This window comes from Tamandua tetradactyla, chromosome 2 (genome assembly GCF_023851605.1).
Source record: "Tamandua tetradactyla isolate mTamTet1 chromosome 2, mTamTet1.pri, whole genome shotgun sequence".
Classification (NCBI taxonomy): Eukaryota; Metazoa; Chordata; class Mammalia; order Pilosa; family Myrmecophagidae; genus Tamandua; species Tamandua tetradactyla.
In genome coordinates, this window is record NC_135328.1 from 60,163,662 (window position 1) to 60,177,627 (window position 13,966).

Here is a 13,966-nt window from a genome sequence, read left to right on the forward strand (position 1 = left end):
ACCTTCCTCTTTTGTGACTGGAAGGCATTGGGTAAAGTGCCAAGCTGAGCAGCCACAGCAGAAACACATAGCCTACAAGTGTGAAGGGACAGAGAGGAGAGTGGCAAAGGAGGCTTGGGGACAAAGGACAAGGCAGGGAGTGGAAGCATTCAGGACCATGGCTGAAGCCATCACCTATGCAGACCTGCGGTTTGTGAAGGCTCCCCTGCAGAAGAACGTCTCCAGCCGGTTAGGACAGGGTAAGGGTGGACGAGGCATCTCCTTGATTCTGTCTGTATCCCCATCCTCGTTTATGACCCCGTCCCCACCCCACAGACTCCACCCCCCTGAGCCCGGCCTGTCTCCTTTCCAGACCCAGGAGCTGATGAAGATGGGGAAATCACCTATGAGAATGTACAAGTGCCCTCAGCCCCAGTGGGGCCTCCGAGCTTGGAGCCCTACGGACTAGGGGACAAAGCAGGTATGGGGAGCCCAGGGGATGTGTGCTTGTGGGGGACTGTGTCTTGGGCTGGGAATTCCCACAGGATTCTTGGGAAGGTGATACCCTTCCGGGAAAGGGAAGGAAGTCTTAGGAAAGATGAGAATAAGAACTGGATAAGGCAGTTCTGGATAAGAACCAGGCAGAGAATAAAGATCCAAGGGGCTAGGAGGGAGACCCCAGTGGGGAGATGAGGGATGTGGGGAGTGATGGCGTGGCCCTGCTGTGAGTCACAGTAGAGAGATGAAAGGGAACCGGAGCGGGAGGAGAGCAACCTCAGAGAGAGGGTGGTGGTGTGGAGATACGGGGATCCCTGAGGGAAAGATCAAGGGACACGCAGTAGGGAGATGAGGGGGACCCCGGGGAAAACACAGTTGAGCCCCAATCGAGAGATGAGAGTCCCCAGGGAGATGAGAGTCCCCAGGGAGATGAAGAACTCCTGAGGGTGACAGAGGTGTCCCAGAAGATTCATAGAGTGCAACACAGGACACACTGCGGTCTCAGCGTAATGGTGGTAGTGAGGGGAGAAGAGGAACGGAAGAAAGGTCCCTCTCTGGTGTTTCGCATCTACAAATTGCAGCTGGTCTCCTTCAGCAGGGGTTAAATCAGAGCAGCCAACTAAGGCTTGGAGCTCGATGACGTCACCTGTTGCCGGGCGGAATCTCCCGGGTGAGTATCACGCCCTCCCCACCCCGCGCGCCCGTGACCTGCTGCTGGCCTCGCGCGCGAGTACTTGGGGGTGAGGCCGCCGAAGGCCCGATCGCTGCGGGAACATTTCCCCACTTCGCAGACTCTGAGTCCCAGGGAAAGAGTCGGGGGGTGGGGGTGGGGGGGGGAAGGCGCTGATGCCTGTTCTGTCCGGGCTGGGAAAGTGCTGGGCCCCATAGTGTGCAGGTATGACCTCGGGAGCGAGCCCAGGGAGCAACCCTTAGCACCACCCCTGTAACATGGTGACCCTGTTCCCTTGTCCCCTTACGCCCATCCTCATGTCTATCATTTAGACATGTGGATCCAGGCTGGACACCGTCCCCTACCCCCACCCCCAGCAGACGATGGCCCCAAAACCCGCTAGTCTGAGGCTTCGTGCCTCCTCCTACCAGATAATGCCCCTCAATTCTCTTTATCAGCAACAATCCCCAGCTCTTATTCTGAGGGATTCCTGGGGCAGGGGGGAAGGGTTCCCAATCCCTCCCCTGCCTGTGAAATATTCCCACAGGCGCACAAAAACCACCACACTCCTCCCTCATCAACCCTGCACCCCTCCTGTTAGGGATACTCTTTCTTCATGAATGCCCCCCACCTGCCAGCCCTTCACTGTGTAACTTCCTGGGACTGACTGCCCTCCTTCCACTGTCTTCCTAAGGCTGTGCAGCCGGCATGCAATACTTCCTTCTGGGCCTGCTCCTCACCTGCCTGCTCTTAGGGGTGGCCTCCATCTGCCTGGGAGTGCGCTGTGAGTACTGGCTGCTCTTTCATCCCCCATCCCTCCACCCCCATTGCCCACTCACTTCCAAACAACTTATTCCCTAAACTCCCCAACAGCCACCCTTCCTCAGCAGGGCCCATAGTCGTTACCATCACGTCCGTCCTTGTCCTCCTTAGCCTTTGGTCTGGTTTCTAGCCAGGTCTGGCTTAGAGCACTTGTGTCTGCCTAAAGGATCCTTACCTAATCCAGTACCTCCTTAAACTTTAGGCAGTCAAATCTTATATTTCAGCCTGTTGTGCAATAAGTTACAAGAAGTTAAAAAAAAAAAAAAAGAGTGGATGCTGAAGTCTCAGGATACTGGGGCGCAGCTGGAAATGCCCTCCAAATTACTCTCTGTGGCCAACAGATCTGCAAGTATCTCAGCAGCTTCAGCAGGTCAACAGGGTTCTGGAAGGCACTAACAGCAGCCTGCGGAAGCAGCTCTACCTAAAGATAACTGAGCTGGGGCAGAGGAAACAGGATCTACAGGAGTTCCAGAAGAAGCTGGCCCAGAGTCAGGAAGCATTACAGGCAGAACAAGGGAGTCACCAGGCTGCAGAAGGGCAGTTACAGGTCTGCCAGTCCAACAGGGAGAAGACAGAGGAGATTTTGCGACGTGAGGAGGGGCAAAGGAACAACTTGGAGCAGAGGCTAAGCAGCACACATGACATTCTGAAACCCTACTTCAGATGTCCCTCACCAGGTATCTGCTCTGGAGAGAGGAGAGATGGGAAGGGTCTGCTGGGAGGGATGTATTGAAGCAAGGGGACACTAGTCCTATCTATCACAGGGCGTTGAGTTGATCAGGAAGTGGGGAGTGAACCAGAGTAGTGGCTGACATGAGCTGTGCAGCTTTAGCCAACAGGGAGAAGGATGAAGCTACATGGTGCCTCTAGGAAGACCACATGGAGGGAGAAGGAGGGTGGCAGCCAGCAATCCATATCACACTGTCCAAAGCAGCATGGTAAACTCATCTGGCTTTACATGTCAAGGATCTGTGAACTCCCTGAATTTGGATGTGAAATTGGTTGTTTACACATTTTTCCAAAGAAAGGGTCCATAGCTTTAATGAGGTTCTCCAAAATCTGAGACCCCTTCTCTCCAAAAGGTTAAGAATTACTGACAGATGAAGTGCAGCTGGTGGTAGTGCAAGGCAGCTGAAGTTCTCACGCACGGGTGGCATGCACAGTGAGGTGGGTGGCAAGTACTGTGGCCCATTTTGAAAGCATCCATTTTGAAAGCAGGAGTCCAGCCTGTATGTGGGAATGGGGTAGAGAGATACTTACAGGGGAGAGTGTGCCAAAGCAGGCTGACATTCTAGGCAGGATGCCAGACCTAAAGGGACGGGAATGTTTATGAACTGGTTATCTATGGTTGGGGTTAGGCTTGATCTTGCTTGTGGTGAAGCACCAGTAAGATTATATGCAGACACCCCCAGCCCTGAGTTCTTAACTTCCTTATCTTGTATGACCCCCGACTTCCATACCAGTGCTGACACCCTTTCTACAGCTGCACCCCAGTCCTTACCACCTGAAACTGCTCTCACTGAAAGGACACTTTTAGACTTCCACACTGATCACAACTGCCCACGTTTCCAGGCTTTCTCTACATTTCTTTGACCTCACTGGGGCCTCCAACTTGCTGACTCCCCTGTGTCCTCCCTCTCCGCCAGCTCCCTCCTGCTTTCACTTCCCCTGTCCGTCTTGGATTACTGGGACCCATCACTTCAACCACTCTTTGGTTCCATTGTCTTTTTGGTGCATCTGACTGGCAAAATCTCAACCCTGGATGAACCCGACTGCTTACCTTGCTCATGCCCTCACCAGGTGTTGACAAGTTGTGAAATCGTTCTGCTTGGTGCCACCAAAACGCTACTCCCCAACCTCATCTGGGGTCTCAGCACTGCCTGGCCTCCCTTGCGGTGGTCAGTTTGCTCACTCTAATGACTTATTATCCTACTACTTCCCCCCCCCCCTTTCCCCCTTATGCCTCAGTCTCCATCAGAGAGGAGAGGAGTTCCCTCCATTTTCCACCATCAAATCTATATATACATTTGCATTTTTACCCCTCCCCATCTCTTGCATGGATGACTGCAACAGCTTTCTGAATGTTTTCTCTAAATACCTCCCTCCCTTCCCATCCATTCTTCATATTGCAGCCAAGATCATCTTTTAAAAAGAAAAACCTGATCATATTATCTCAGTTAAGAACATGTCATCCCGGTTCATTAATCACATAAGCAGTTATGGACTCTATATGACATGTCAAGCCCCGTGCGCAGGCACTTGGGATATAGCTACTGAACAAAACTCCTCTATGTGAAATCTTACATTGACTTTCTTCTCATAATATAAAAATAAAGAAAATCCTTACCAAGACTTCCCAAATCCCTCCCAGCATACCACTTATTCCCTTACCCTCTTTGATCTAGCCACACCTAACTTCTTTTTGAAGTTGCGGTAGGACAGAAGCTCAAGGGGATAACTTGGTGGGGGAATTGAGAAAACGTAGACAGAGGAGAGGGAGCTGGTGGAGAGGGAATGGTTTGAGTGGTGGCGATAGATAGGACCGATGGCCTGAAGCGTTGTGGGGGTGGAGGGGATCAGGCTCACAGGTCAAAGTGAGGCTGTGCTTAAAATGAAAGAAGGTGTGTTTTTTTATGGCCTGTCCGGAGAAGAACAGAGAAGAGAACATTTTTGAGATGGAGAGAAGGGAAATGGAAAGAGATCATATTATGTATCTGACAATTTCTGCAAAAACAGGAACCAAGGTCGTCTGCTTGTGAAAGAGTGGAAAGGGAAGGAGGTGGTTAGTGGATTGAGGAGCCAGGGAAGGCTTTGAATAAGCAGTGGGAAATGCTTTAGGGTGCTAATGAGATGAATGAGAGGCTACGGAGCAATAAGAGGGAGTCCAGGATAGTAACACCAGCCCTGTTAAAAGAAATCTCCCAGATTGTTAAGGAGTAATGTTGAATGTTAAAGCCTTTTACGAAGTATACACAGGTGTGGCATTTCCAGGAGAGGCAGAAGAAAGATTGAAAATTTCAAAGACTAGGAATCAGTGAAGGTGCTGAAATTAGACTTAGAGGAATACTGTTAGCAACCAGATTGCTGTATAGTCATTTTCAACCCCAAACAGCATTGAGATCGCCCTCTTGGGACTGAGTCTGGACCGTGTTGTCACACTCTTTATGTTTTTTAGAAACTTGCTGTCCCATGGGATGGATACTGAACAAGAAAAGCTGCTTTTACCTGACAACTACCCGGAGAAATTGGGAGGAGAGCCAAAATCATTGTAAATCTCTGTCCTCTGACCTGGCCCAATTCAAAGATGGGTCTCATTATTATACAGTAAGAATACCCTTACCTGAAGACTGTAATGGGTGCTGTTAGGGAAACGTTTTCCCTCACTTAGCCAGGAATGGCAGTGCACACATGGCATGCCTGCCAAGGCTTCCTATTCCTTTTCCATGACAGATATTGATGGCCACAATCCTCTATCCCTGAAAGTGGCCTCTACTAACTGATGAGAGGTGGCATGAGAGTTGAAGCATGAATCATCCCTACTTTAGCCTGTTTCTCATCCCAGCTTTCTGGGGTTTTCTACTCTCTGGTCTCTTAGGCAGAAAGTTCCTATACCTGGGGGGCTGAATCAGGAGAATTAGTTCCCTGTGGCCAAAACAGCCTCATAAGGCTCCTTCCCAAAAGCTGGCAGAAATTCTTCCCCAGCTGGAAGGTGAACTAAAGACTGAGACTGCATTTGCAGGGTGTCACTCAAAGCCCCTGACAAGCAGATATCCTACACTGATGATGGGCACAGCCGTGTTGTTGAAGCCATAGGTCTCCCTAGGGTGCTCTTTTCTCCCTTACTTCTCAGCACTTCCCACACACCTCTGCTCTGACTCTTCCCTCAGAGTTCTTACTACAGCTCCTTAAGTCTGGTGATTTCACGTGAAGATGTAAGTGATTCATACTGGGTTGGCCTCAAGCTGAAAGACATCTGGGGGTGGACCGATGATCCATCATACTTTAGGTAAGTTTGTTAGGAAGGGCATTTTCAACTCCATATCCTGTCATAAGGACATAGTAATGTCTGAGGCCCCAGGCCCAAAAATCTTTCACAAATCAACATTGTAATTACCTATTTGCCTGTTTCTACTATTTGATTATTAACTCGAGGGAATTTTTGTTCCCTATTCTATCCTCAATACCTAGCAGTCCTTGGCCTATACTTTTCTTTTTTTTAAATAATTACTAGATTGGGACCCATGTCTTCTTTTTCTGAGAGAAACTAAGGATTGAGCTTCACTTTAGATCAGGTCTTCACAACTGATGAAGAACCCTGGTGCCCTAATTTAACTTCCCTAGCCTTGACAGACACAAACTGAGGTATTTTCTCAGTCGGGACCACTTGGGGCATTACAACTGCTCCAGGGAAGCAAGAAAGGGAGCAGTGGGGGCACTTCCAGAGGATCAACCCTAGGGACCCTGAAAAGGGGTCACCTCCTATGTACTCTAACTGGAATTTTCAGCTTTAAGACCTTGAGTGATATTTCCCTCTCCTGCTCCTTAAGCCTCTTCTGGTTGCAGTCCAGCCATCTGTGCCTGAACCAGCCCAGACGTGGCAGGTGTCTAGGCATTTGGGACTTAAGATTGGGGTTAGGTTATATGGAGGGCAAGGGCACAGAAGGGAGGATGTGATAGGAGGGGTCTGGAGCTTATCCAGTTCTATTTCACCACTGGTCAGGACGGACAAGCAACACTCAAGATGTGCTAAGGCAGAAAAGGAAGGGTGGCCAAGAGTAAAGCCAGAGAGATGTGTATCTCTTCTTCCCTGCATCTGTGAGATGGCAGCTTTCAGGTATCCAGATGAGGACTACTCATTGCACTGAGCTGCGTAAGTCTGAGAGATGGGGACACAGCTTGGGGAGTCTGCAGGGAGAGGGACTCAGAGCAGGGGCCAGTGGTCAGAGGGAGAACTTGGTCCTGGGAATGACAGTCACTTCATGGCCTCTAAGAGCTTGGCCTGCTTGTGTGGGGCAGTGCTGGGAAGTGAGAGGGACAGGTAAGACCTGGAACTGAAGGGAGGGTAAGCTGGATAAGTATTCTCCATGACAGTCACCTGCAGAGCTCACTGATGCTTTACTTTCCCAGATACGCATGCCAACAAGAGCCTGTGCCTTTCTCCCCTAACCCGTGGCCTGCAGATCTGAAGATCATCTCCCTCCAGCATTCCCTCACTCTGCCCAGGCAGTGACCAGGCAAAGGCTGACCCATGCTCAGCACTTCTAGCCAGCCTGCTGCCTGCTCAGAAGCCTAGCCCAGAAACTGGATTGTTCCTGAGAGGCAAAAAAACCTCTAAGAGGGACTTTGGCTTCCTGAAGAAACTCCCACAGTGGAATGGAGAGGGGCGGGGAGGAGGGCGCACGGGCTGAGTGGATAGGGGCAGCCCGGAGCCAGCCAGGCAGTTTTATTGAAATACTTTTAAATAATTTGCATGTGTTAGTCTTGTGTGTCAGCAATGCCGTGTCTGGTTCTGCCCCCCTGGACAGAGCCCAGGGGTTGGAAAGGAAGTGCTCTGTCCCTTGAGTCCATGCGGAGGCTCCCCTATACGGAGAGAAAGGTCAGTCAGCCCATTTGGGGCTGGTACTGTCCAGCATTCACGCTCTGTCCTCACAGGGTGTCCTGAAGGCCAAAGTTGGAGGCCCGAGACCACAGGCCCCACTGCTAAGAACGTGCCCCAGGCAGCTGCAGGCTGGGTGTGGGTGGCTTGGCGTGGTGCCCTCGGTGGCAGAGGAGGCTGCCTGCCTCACAGTTCAGGTTGCGGTAGCGGGCAACAGCTGGCGTGGGGCGGGGGCACATGGATAGGAAGCCAAAGCTGAAGGGGCCGAGGCAGCAGCCAGGACAGGGCAGCCCCTCATCAGGCTCTCGGGAAGCTGAAGGGGGTGGTGAGGGCTCTGTCCGCTCCAAGGCTGCTGCCCGGGGCAGGCTATGCTGGGCCCGGTTCCAGGGCTCCCCAGCCCAGCCTGGTGGGGAGCTCACTACCACAGCTGGGGGGTTGTTGTTGAGGGGAGGTCCTGATCTGGGGGACCAGGGTTGGGAGGCCGAGGAACAAGTGCTGATGAAGTTGTCTGTGGCCACAGCCAGGGGCAGCTGGGGGGCTGGTCCTGGGGGTTCTGGCTCAGGACTGCTGCCCTCACACTCCATCCTCTCTTCAGCCGAGGGGCCCACAGGGGGAGGCCCAAGACCCGGCAGTGCTGTCTCCATACGTCGGGGGAGCTCAGGAGATGAGGGTAGGGAACGGCAGCGGCGGGCAGGTGTCCCAGGCTGGATCAGGGTCTCTGGAGTGGCCACCAAGGGCAGGTGGGTGGAGGACAGTGGTGATGGTGGTACAAGGGGCAGGGGGGCGACTGGCTTGCTGGGTGTGTCCAGGAGCTTGATCTTGCCACCCCTGAGGTCTTCCCGTAGTGAGAAGGGGTTGACTCGAGTCAGATTGTCCCCCCAGTTGGGGGGTGAGCCTGGCGTTGGGGGCAGGAAGAGGTCTGACCGGCTTCGTGAGAGCCGGGGGTCTGGCCTAGGAAGCGTGGCAGAGGGACCCCCTCTTGGAACAGACCCTGCAGACAGAGAAGTTGGATCACTGCTCTCAGTATTTGAGTATAGTTTTTTGGGGACTTCATTATTCTCCAGGAGGATTGGGGGACCAGAGTTTAGAAAAGGGAGTCCCATAGGGGGCTTTGAGAAGAGGGTGATGTCACCTCTAGCTTCTTTAACCTCTTCATTAATTTCTCCTTTCTGTCAGTTGTGTTAGGAAACTTATCTTTGAGTTGCTTCCATCTCCACCCCCAGCCTTCTTAACTAGTAAATACACTTAGTCTCTCCTGAAAATTCCCTGAGTTCTAAGGAGGAGAGAGACAAAAGGACTTTAGGTCCCATGCTTGCTTACCCTGACGGTGTGTCAAGGGAGCCTTGGTGAGGGGGTCTGGCTCAGGCAGCTGCTCCAAGATCAGTTCCAGGTGCTGGGTGATTTCAGTGAAGGGGGCACGGGCACTGGGTTCCATCTGATGGGTAGAGGTAGGGGAAGCTTCACTCAGTGTTTCAAAAGAGGGTCCCTGAGTTTTCCTCCCATTACCTGGGACCTAAAGGGCAGCTGTGTCAGCTCATGGATGGGGTATAGAAAAAGGAGAGCAAGGCTCTTACACTGCAGCAATGGATGGCCAGGAGCAGGAAAGGCAGGGGGCAGTCATCCCCTACCAGGGTTCGGAAAGCAGGCACATCCAGGCCAAAGTCCTGTAGGGATAGAGGACAGGAGGGGATTCCAAGTCAGCCTTTCTTGGATTCTCCTTTTGCTCCTCAATGAGGAACCCAATCTCCAGGGAACCCTCCTTGGAGATGAGTCGCTCAGTCTCGAGTTCTCCTTTTCCAAACCCAGAGACATTACCTCGGTACGGGGCAGGTAGTCAGGATCCGCAGGTACTCGGGCAATGAGCTCACAGAGGACAATCCCAAAGGCAAAGACATCAGCCTGGGGTTAGAAGATAATGTCAGGGGGAGGACCGGAGGCCAGGTACCAGAAACTTGGTGGGGAGTCTGTATGGCTTTCATGTGCTGGGGGTTGCCCGTGATGGGAAACAGGGATCTTTGGGATTTCTGAATACATGGCAGGGCTGTTGAGGAACTCAGGATGGGGTTTTGTGGGAGTATTTCAAGAGTCTCTGGAAGGACCTGGGGACCTGAAGGGCTGATGTCTTACCTTCTCATCATACAGCTCACCCCGCAAGACCTCTGGAGCCATCCAGTATGGTGAACCCACCACAGCCAAGGGCTCCTTTCTTGCCCCTTCCCTGCAGGAGCAGGGGCAAGGTGTCAGAAACATCACATTCTCTACCAGGCAAAAGGGGATGAGGTGAGCCCCTTCCCCCACCCCAAGGGAAATATCCCCAGGCCACCATTCTAGGCTACTTAGGTAGGGGCCCTCTGGCAGGTTGGAAGGGTTGGGAGGAACAGGAGCATTCACCTCACCTATACACAGGAATCTTTTCAGCCAGCCCAAAGTCACCTACAACAGCTGTGAAGCCTCGATCTTCCCGACGGACCAGACAGTTCTGACATATGCATATAAACATTCCACATAACCATCATCTTCTGTTTCTTGTTCTCCTAACACACACTCCAAACTGGAGCATAACTGCAACCCTCCAACATTATCTATCACTCAGTCCCTCAAAGCACTCTCCCCTCACCCCAGTCCCCCAGCACCTTGCCACTCTAACATCCTAATATATGTATTATCCACATTCCAACATCCACGGGCCAGTTGCAACCTCAAACCCCCTTTCATCCTCCACCCACCTGGCCAGCCTACCTTGGATGTGAGGTCTCGGTGGAATACACCTTTGGAATGCAGGTACCGCAGGCCACGGGCAATGTCCAGAGCCAGGCGGAGCCTGACAGGCCAGGATAGGGTTTCAGGGGAGCTGAGCAGCTGTTCCAGGGTCCCCCCATTCATGTACTGGGGCATTGGGGAGGAGAAGGGGAATGAATGTCAAAGCTTTGGCCCGTGCTCTAGGTCACCCACTTATAAGCCAGGGAGCATTAGCACTCAGGAGGATCACAAAGTTCAGAAGGGTGAGCCTGCTCTAGGATCCCCCATTCGTGTTCTAGGGCTGCCCTGTCCAATGCAGAAGTCACTAGCCATGTGTAGCGGTTTCTATTTAAATTATCACAGTGAAATCGAATTAAATACTCTGTTCCTCAGTCTCACTAGCCACATTTTAAGTGCTCTATAGCCACATGTGGCTAGTGGCTACTGTCCTGGGCAGCACAGATGTAGCGCATTTCCATCAAATGCAGAAAGTTGTACTGGACAGCACTGTACTAGAGGATATAGGGGATGGGACCAGGTGAGTCATCTTATATGTGGTTTGGCCAAAGGGAAGTTCAGGGACGACACCCAGAGGACGCTTTGCTGCCCCTCACTATTCCTCTGTAGATCCACCTGTCTCGCTGGCTCCTACTCCCCTTTCTGGCCCATCCTCACCTCTGTGAGAGCGTGCAGTTGCCCCTGGTGCACACAGACCCCCATGAACCTGGAATATGAGGGAAGACAGGAGGGTAGGCTGTAAAAGCCCCGACCGATCCTCAGTTCCCACTTTTCCCGCGAGCTCTATCTTTTCCTTTCTCTCTCGCCCACCTCCCAACGAGCGGCCCGGGCCGCTCACCTCAGGATGTTGGGGTGCCGGAGCCGGTTCATCAGCTGCACCTCCCGTAGCGTGTTTCCCCGGTTACTGGGGAGTCTGTTCATCTTCAGTACCATGACTTGCCCCGACTGTCGGTGTCGAACCTGGGGGCGGCAGGGGCCGGCGAGTCCCGGACAGGCCCCGCGGGTCGCCCGAGTCCGGGGTGCTCTGCCCCTCGCTCGAGGCTCCCCTAGTTCTAGTCTCCGTCGCATGCTCGGTCCCGCCCCTCTGCCCTTTCCGCGGGTCCTACCTTGTAGACCTCAGAGAAGAAGCCGGCGCCTATCTTCTCGGCGCAGTGGAAATCGTCCACGCGCGCCAGGCTGGACACGGCGCTGCGGAGAGCCCGGTAGGAGGAGGGGCGGCCCCGGCCCGGGCCTCCGCCGGCGCCCCCTGGCCCAGGGGCCCCTTCCCCCGGCGCCTCTCCCGGCCCGGGCCCAGGGCCCCGCAGTGGGGGCCGCTCCCCGGCCATGGCCTGGCCCTCAGCCCGGGCCTGGCTCACATGGTAGGATCCCCGGGACCCGGGCAGGCCGCGCTCGCCATGGGAGCGGGCCGAGCCGGATCCGGGGCGCCCGAGCTCCCGCTCCCGCTCGGAGAATGGAAGATCCACCGGAGATCCCGGGCCCGCCCCCGCCGCGCCGGCTTGCCGGGCCCGGGCGGACGCCGCTCCGCTCTGCGCAGGGCCTGGGCCTGGGCCTGGGCCTGGGCCGGGCGGTGGCGCTCCCGGGCGCCGGCGGGCGGGCGGGCTCCCCGCTGGCGGAGGCGGGCGGGCGGGCGGCGGCTGCTCCGTTTCGCCGCTGGGTCTCCGGCTCCGCGGCCTGCCGGGGGCGGGGTTGGGCCGGGCCTCCGTTTAACTCCTTGGAGCCGGGCGTCCCGGCAGCGGCCACGCCCCCTCAGGTACGCAGCCCGCAACCGCGGCCGGGAGCGTCTGAGCGAGTGGGTCTGGGGCGCCGGGGTCAAGTCAGTTCAGGCCCGAGCTTGAACGACTGAAGGGAATTAAGGGCTGACTGTGGGAACATGAAGCTCGAATGGCTTCTAGATGCCCTGAGAGTCCTTTCTCCCCGGTCCTACCCTCAGGTCACTGTCGGATGAGGCTGGGTTCAGCAAGTCGCCCAATTCCTGGGCTCCGTGGACTAACGGGGCAGAAAAGTAGGTCTCTCAGGCCTAGCCACAATCGGAGGCAGTCTAGCTACCTGCCCACCTGCGCCCTGGGCCAGCTTGCGCATTTCTCAGGTCTCTTCCATCCCGACACCTTTTACCTTCTCGGGCGGTTGCGAAGCCCCAGGACTGTATGGAGCCCTTGGCAGGCCCATCCCTCACGTGTCCCCGACCTCTCCTCACTGCATCCCGCCTTTTTCGGAATAAAGTTCAGATTCCAGCGCCTCCGCCCAATGACAACCCAGTCTGCCTCTTCACCTCTCTCTCCACTCTCTCTCAAGGGAGCAACCTCCACCTTCAGGGAAGCCTCTCTTTCCGGAAGACCCCACCCTCAGCAAGACCCCGCCCGCTCAATCCTTTCCCTCTGTTCCTCAATGAGACCCTGCCTTCAGAGGGACCTTTACACAGCATGACATTGCTACCATCGATGTGTACCGGTGCGACCTTCGCTCCTTAGTGTGTTCCCCCCAAGCAATGTGACCCCATCTCTCAGAGTGACCCTACTAGTCACTGTGACCCCTCCTCTCAATATGACTCATCCCCCCAGGGAAGCCCAGGCTTTATCAGTGTGACCCTACTCTGCAGGGACCCTCCGCCCGCACCATGTTTTGGGTATCCCTTCTGCCCCCGCAGGCGGGAGGAGGAGCTGCAGTTAGCTCTTTTTAAGGGGGCACGGGATGCTGCGTGCGCACGCAACGGCTCGGGACACGGCGCACTCGCCGCATCCGTTACTTCCTGTTTTGCCGCCGCTCCTCCTATTGCGTCATCGGCGAACTAGCCAATCATCGCCAGGGTTTGGGAGCCGTTGCTCTATCTCGGCGGAGGGCACCGGGAAGGCGGTTTGGGGCGTGGGTGAGCGCGTGCCCTCTTGCGGCTGCATGCGGGATTTTGGGAGTGACGGCTGTGGGGAGACGAGCTGAGAGGAGCAGGGCTGGGCTTTCTTCAAACCGGTTGAAGTAGTGTATTTTTATTTCTGTGGTAAGATAAAGGTAGGACTAGCTCACATCAGGTGGATGACCGCTGGTCTTCTAACCAGTCTTGTCACACGATTGTGACACTTAGAGCCAAGAAGTAATGTTTCATTGCCGAGGGCTAATTAGAAGAGAATAAAGACGGTCCTAAATTATAAATGATAATTTAGAGTCAGGAGAAGGCCTGATGCTGTCTTGGTGCACCGTCGAAAGGAATGTTTTGCAGAAATTTGGAGAGAGAACAGGAATTCACATTCTCCCAGACGAATCAGACACAGGCCAGAATCTTGAGAACCTGCCCCTGCGGCTTGTGCATCATATTCATTTTCCGCAGGCTGTTTGGTCTCAGCAAAACAATCTCATTTGACACATTAAATGAATGTCAACTATAGGACGATTTAGTTTGTAAGTCTAGTTTCTATAGCTGTTTCAACTCTATAGGCGCTAGGAACTTATGCCTTTTTAAAGGATATTATAATAGATTAATTATTACTGGGATCTGACCCCTTATCCAAGTGTGAGAATTGCTGTAGTCGGTGAGGGTAATTCCAAGCAGAGGAACCAGGCTTTCGAAAGATAATTGAAAGGGGAAGGCATACTAGAGGAGAGGATGAGGCGTGATACAGGAAATCTTTCCGCTTATATAGAGGATATAGGGAAGG

General features: G+C 54.0%; 4 protein-coding genes across 6 annotated transcripts in view; 3 read left to right on the forward strand and 1 right to left on the reverse strand.

Annotated features, from left to right (window-relative positions):
- CD72 (CD72 molecule) lies at window positions 1–7,436 on the forward strand. Of its 2 annotated transcripts, none has more exons than XM_077147788.1 (9): window positions 1–239; window positions 353–460; window positions 1,076–1,147; window positions 1,842–1,931; window positions 2,311–2,646; window positions 5,145–5,293; window positions 5,857–5,975; window positions 6,690–6,839; window positions 7,097–7,436. In XM_077147788.1, exons 1-8 carry the CDS (start codon window positions 158–160, stop codon window positions 6,832–6,834), a joined length of 1,101 nt encoding a protein of 366 aa, XP_077003903.1. In that variant the 5' UTR covers window positions 1–157; the 3' UTR covers window positions 6,835–6,839; window positions 7,097–7,436. The 2 variants fall into 2 exon arrangements, with proteins under 2 accessions (XP_077003903.1, XP_077003904.1); XM_077147789.1 differs by having other exon boundaries at window positions 3–239; window positions 1,073–1,147.
- The window catches only part of SIT1 (signaling threshold regulating transmembrane adaptor 1), a 256,827-nt gene that overhangs the window by 28,090 nt on the left and 214,771 nt on the right, over window positions 1–13,966 (forward strand). The window lies entirely within an intron of this gene.
- TESK1 (testis associated actin remodelling kinase 1) lies at window positions 7,398–11,823 on the reverse strand. The gene is made up of 10 exons (XM_077147785.1): window positions 11,429–11,823; window positions 11,161–11,282; window positions 10,980–11,028; window positions 10,305–10,451; window positions 9,962–10,044; window positions 9,693–9,783; window positions 9,381–9,464; window positions 9,140–9,229; window positions 8,886–9,000; window positions 7,398–8,556 (listed from the first exon to the last, which is right to left on the reverse strand). The coding sequence occupies exons 1-10, from the start codon at window positions 11,645–11,647 to the stop codon at window positions 7,670–7,672; spliced, it is 1,887 nt and encodes a 628-aa protein (XP_077003900.1). The 5' UTR covers window positions 11,648–11,823; the 3' UTR covers window positions 7,398–7,669.
- The window catches only part of CIMIP2B (ciliary microtubule inner protein 2B), a 27,478-nt gene continuing 24,718 nt past the window's right edge, over window positions 11,207–13,966 (forward strand). The window contains exon 1 of one of the 2 annotated variants that reach the window (XM_077147790.1): window positions 11,207–11,524. The gene's annotated coding sequence lies outside the window, so the exon portion shown is untranslated. The remainder of the gene's footprint in view (window positions 11,525–13,966) is intronic. The other variant, XM_077147791.1, reaches the window with a different exon arrangement.